Source organism: Cupressus sempervirens, chromosome 10 (assembly GCF_028749045.1).
Source record: "Cupressus sempervirens isolate cs-2001-9-10 chromosome 10, ASM2874904v1, whole genome shotgun sequence".
In the NCBI taxonomy this organism is placed as follows: domain Eukaryota; kingdom Viridiplantae; phylum Streptophyta; class Pinopsida; order Cupressales; family Cupressaceae; genus Cupressus; species Cupressus sempervirens.
Window position 1 is genome coordinate 776,108,691 of NC_143127.1, and position 4,878 is coordinate 776,113,568.

Here is a 4,878-nt window from a genome sequence, read left to right on the forward strand (position 1 = left end):
AGTTCACTTGTATAAAACATGGAAACAAAAATTTTCATTCAATAATAAAGGAAAATTACAATACAAATTGACCTCATGTGAGAGTCAAGTATAAGCACATCAAAGATTATGTGAGCTATAAATACAACAAGAAGTCAACCAACTATTGATCTCCAATAACTTCCATACATCTTGCTAAACAGTGTAGTCTAAGTTATATTCATTTAGATGTTAATCTTCACATCGAACATCATGATCACATAACTAATTACAAATTTTACAACACAATAGAAGAGTGTTGTCTTCAAACAAGAAGTTCATCTACAAACTGTTGTCTCCAAAGCCCTTTGATCAGAGTCCATCTAGTATCATGAGATAGGAGTGTGGCCCAAGCACTTTTACCACCCAACCACTGAGTGGTTAGCTTCCCTGGGGTTCTTCCTAACATGAAGAACTCCCTGACCCTGCCTGAGGAGCCTAGCAACTCAGGACAGTTGGATCGGATGGATCTGGTATAGCTATGTGACTAATCTACCATGCCTAAGTAGAAACTAAACATGAATGTAGTAGAGAGAAATAAAAATAACCATGCATTTCAAACATATGTATTAATAGATATTAGTTTGGCCAACTATATGCACTAGTATGAAAAAAAAAAACTAAAAGGTAGCAAAGAAAGAAACAGTCATCTTTTCAATTTAAGCTACCCTTCCAATGATAAATTTCGCATTCAACACCCTCTCATGATCAGGTACTCACTATAGATAGACTTGAAAAAAAACTTGCGCAAATGATTAACTTATTTTAAATCATAGACAACATTAACTTGACCAAAAACAAGACATTACTCCAAGATCTTATATAGTTCATCTATCCTAGCAAATTTAAGTCACATCCCAAACGGTTAATTCCATACAACTTCATTCAACAACTTGTCTAAGGATTATGAACTACACAAGTTATGCAATTTGGTATAAATTAATGGAAGATGGTCTAGACTTATATTTCATGTTCTTCTATCCAAATCAAAATGCCTCACTCAATTAATCAATAGGAAGACATCTAACTAGTTAAACATTGGATCATAAATCCTACATTGGTATGTCATTCAGTATTCAATTTCACAAGGTCCCTTTGATTAACACACATTTTCAAAACAAAAACAATGCACATAACTGACACAAGACAATTATTAATTTCATGAAAAAGAATTTGTTTGTTAATCATTAATTCTAATGGTCAATATATTTATAGCTCAAAAATATTAAACTTAAATTGGAAATAGATCAATCATGATTAGAGGTAAAATAAGTTGGTAGTTCCCTAACTTTATTCCAATGTATTGATTCTTTGCATACTGTCATAGTATTTGAAAATGAAAGTAATCTAGCAATACATCATTTTTTTCGTAATATTCTATCTTATGAAACAAAAAACATGCACCTACTCTATTTAACCATTTTTTCACATTTGCATATTAACAAAGTGCAATTATCACAAGTTAAACATGAAATGCAAGTGAATAGTGTGTGTAAACCAAGATAATCAAGATCCAACCCTACCAAGGAGCTAACCTCCTCTACTTCAAGCACTCTCTCATTTTTCACCCTACACAAATTCAGACACTTACCAACACAGAAATGAGTAAGTATCCTTTTAAATATTGAAATTCACAAAGAAATCCATTACATGTGCAATTAAGATTTACCATTAATACATGAACTTCATCAGAATCATATTAATCATTGAATAATATACTTCATTAGATATCACACCATATATCATAATGCCATGGTATTTACCTAACATCATAGTGTCATAATCAGAAAATTACTAACAATGATAAGCATTAAACATGATATCAAAATGATATAGTCGAACAAGTAATATATCTATCATAAAATCAACTCATAAATATAATCAAGAGATTTAAACATGTAGAGACAAGTTGAATAATCTAACAGTGTTGACTATCAATATAACATAATGTCCTTAACAAATCTACTCAAAGTAGCAACATATAGTCTAAGTAAACACACTCAAATATCGATAATGTCCTGAGATATAGATAGTCATAAGTCAAGGCATGACTTTCAAATGAGCTTACAAACTCTAACAATAACATTATCTATATAAAAGCTCTAAGTGTGAACATGTGTAATTTGTGACAAACCCTTTGTCATCCTGGAACTTATTTCTTGTGAGATTGAAGTATGTCAACCACATCCTTCACTATCCTCTCTACTGCAACATTACAACTGCAATAAGTTGTTAGCCTTAGTAATTAGAAACAAAAATAATGCTAAATATATTATTTTGGGTCAATAAAGTAACTTGTTAAACATGGCAAAAAATAAAAATAAAAAAATTAAGAATTAAGAAATTAATAGATCGATTAAATGTGAGCTCCTAAGCCAATATTTTGGGCAAAATTCTATAATTTTTCATCTAACATATCTAGCCCAAGGATAAGAGAAGTAGAAGAATGTTAACTAATATAACATCATGTTATTAGCATGAGCTTTTTGGAGAAAGGGGGACAAAGGGCTTTAGGTGGGGATAAAAAAGCCAAGGGTGGAGGGGAGTGATGTATATTATACATATGGAACTTAAAATACTAGTTATTATGAAATGATATTTGAGCATAACATACCAAATTGAAATATTTGAATATAACAAAATTGCAGCACAACCATCATACATTCAACATACTAACATACTAACATAATACATATTCAAAATTCCTTCATAGTGACACCCTGGTTGTGTTAGAGATGAGGGTACTTTGATACCAAATACTCGATGCAGAAATGTCTCAAGAGTAGCTACTTTGGAATTTCGAACCACCGATTTCACCAATGTGAACAGATTGAGTAAATAGAAGTAATAGATTTTTGTTATTGGTAGTGTTACACAGGGACTTGCACCCCCCTACCAAACCTCAAAGTACTCGTCCTCGAGACGTTCCCATACTAGTTACTCACGTACCCAGGCACCCCCACCTCTGTCATTCCGCAACCATGTTGCTACTAGAAAGGAGACTCTGCTTTTTATTTGATTTTTGAATATTACAATTAAGTATGTAGTATGTTATTATGTTGAATGTTCAATGGTTATAGTTCATGTTGCTATTTTGCTATATTCAAGTATTTTAATTTGGTATGTTCTACTGAAATATCATTTTATAACAACTATTTCAAGTTCTATATTCATCCCTTTGTTGTCCCAAAAATAAGGCCCATTTTCCATCCCAATGTACCCCAATACTAATGTTACATTGATTATTGGTTTAAATTCTTAACAACTATTTCAAGTTCTATTTTCATCCCTTTGTTGTCCCAAAAACTAAGGCCCATTTTCCATCCCAATGTACCCGAGTACTAATGTTACGTAAGTTTTATAATCCACCATAGAGGGATCTAACAAGAAGAGGAGAATTAGAAGAGATGACTTACTCTTGTGTAACACCTATGGTCCAGCCTGAGCGAGAACAGATCTCTCCAAGAGCACTCTTCCACCCGTCAATCTCTTCTTGTGGGTGTCGATCCGGATCCCCATAATGCTTTTTAAAGGATTTCTTGTACGGACTTCTCTTGTTCAGGGGATGCCTCACATGCCTTGGATCCACGCCATAGAAGAGAGGAATGATCAAGTATGGAGTTTCCAACATTGCAGCGGACTCCCTGAGGCACCACGTTGACTCTGCGTAGCCCTTTGAAAATACAGGAATACGTATACGACTCTTCCCAATTGCGCTTTCCAATGACGGCCAAATCTTTGCCCCCTTCTTCAAATCCTCCGTGTCTAAAAAGACGCGCAGTCCAGCTTTGGAGAGAGATTGGGAGAGATGATGAACAAGAGTCTCTCTCACATCTTTTCCCCTGAAACTCAGAAAAACATCATGGTTGAAAAAATCAGGCGTGAATCTATCTCTGCCGAGAAAGAATTCCATCATTCTGTTTAAATCTTCTTTTACGGCGAGAAATCGTTGGTCAACGGAGAGAAATTTTGCTTCGTAGATTGGCCGTTGAAACACTATACTACAACTTGATTCCTCGCATAGATCTGCAGAAACATGTGTAGCCTCTGAGAAAAGAGATTCTGGTATAGAACCCATGACGCCATCGATCTCGTCAACTAGCTTGACTATCTGCAGAGTACATCTTAAACCCAAGGCTGATGCTTTCATATTTTTTCACTGTCTTTAAAAGCTTCTGAATGGCAGGATTTTGACGATCTTTGGCCAGCTGCAGGTCAGATGCTGAGATAATGGGTTTCAGCAGGGCACCGGCTTTAGTGTATAGAATCTCTCTTATATCGAGTCTATCCATCCTGTGTATTGAAAAAGATCAAAATTCAATTAAAGATTTCACAAACTATAGAACAAACTCAATAAAAAGGAAGAACAGCTCTCACAAAGATTTCACACAGCCTGGAATGCCGTCTAATCCACGAGAAATGATGTGCCAAACAGCAGTACTCAACTACGCAGATCACACAATTACACAGAGGCAACCTTCAAGACATAAAATGTTCCTTGCTCTATGAATCAAAGAGGCTCATTTCGGGGTTTTATAAAAGAAACAAACCAGGGATACATCCATAATTACCTGGAAGTTGAAACAAATGCACGGGACAATTTCCTTGAAGCCGGTGTGTCAAAGAGGTGGGTTTCTTAGAAACTGGGACTCCGGTGATGAAGAAAGCAGAGAGAATCAAATTGTTGACATCTGGTAAAAAATAACCGGGCCCAACTGCTCCGTTGACCAAAAAATTGCCCCACACAGAATTTGGGGAGGTGGGTTCATAGAAATTTCTTAGAAATTGGGAATGAAGTTGTGGACATTTTGATCAACGGCCAAGTTACGTATGATTTTATTTATATATGTATATTCTAGA

General features: G+C 34.9%; 1 protein-coding gene across 1 annotated transcript; it reads right to left on the bottom strand.

Annotated features, from left to right (window-relative positions):
* Positions 1-1,927: 1,927 nt before the first annotated feature.
* LOC149536171 (toll/interleukin-1 receptor-like protein) lies at positions 1,928-4,582 on the bottom strand. Its single transcript, XM_089804518.1, has 3 exons — positions 4,396-4,582; positions 3,435-4,311; positions 1,928-2,237 (listed from the first exon to the last, which is right to left on the bottom strand). Exons 2-3 carry the CDS (start codon positions 4,166-4,168, stop codon positions 2,171-2,173), a joined length of 801 nt encoding a protein of 266 aa, XP_089660644.1. The 5' UTR covers positions 4,169-4,311; positions 4,396-4,582; the 3' UTR covers positions 1,928-2,170.
* Between the last annotated feature and the right edge of the window lie 296 nt (positions 4,583-4,878).

Bases quoted from the DNA above. Each gene is read 5' to 3' on its own strand.
- LOC149536171 (XM_089804518.1), bottom strand. From the start codon at position 4,168: ATGAAAGCATCAGCCTTGGGTTTAAGATGTACTCTGCAGATAGTCAAG. The intron at 2,238-3,434 runs GTAAGTCATCTC...AACTTATTGCAG, and splicing joins ACCATAGGTGTTACACAAGA to TTGTAATGTTGCAGTAGAGA.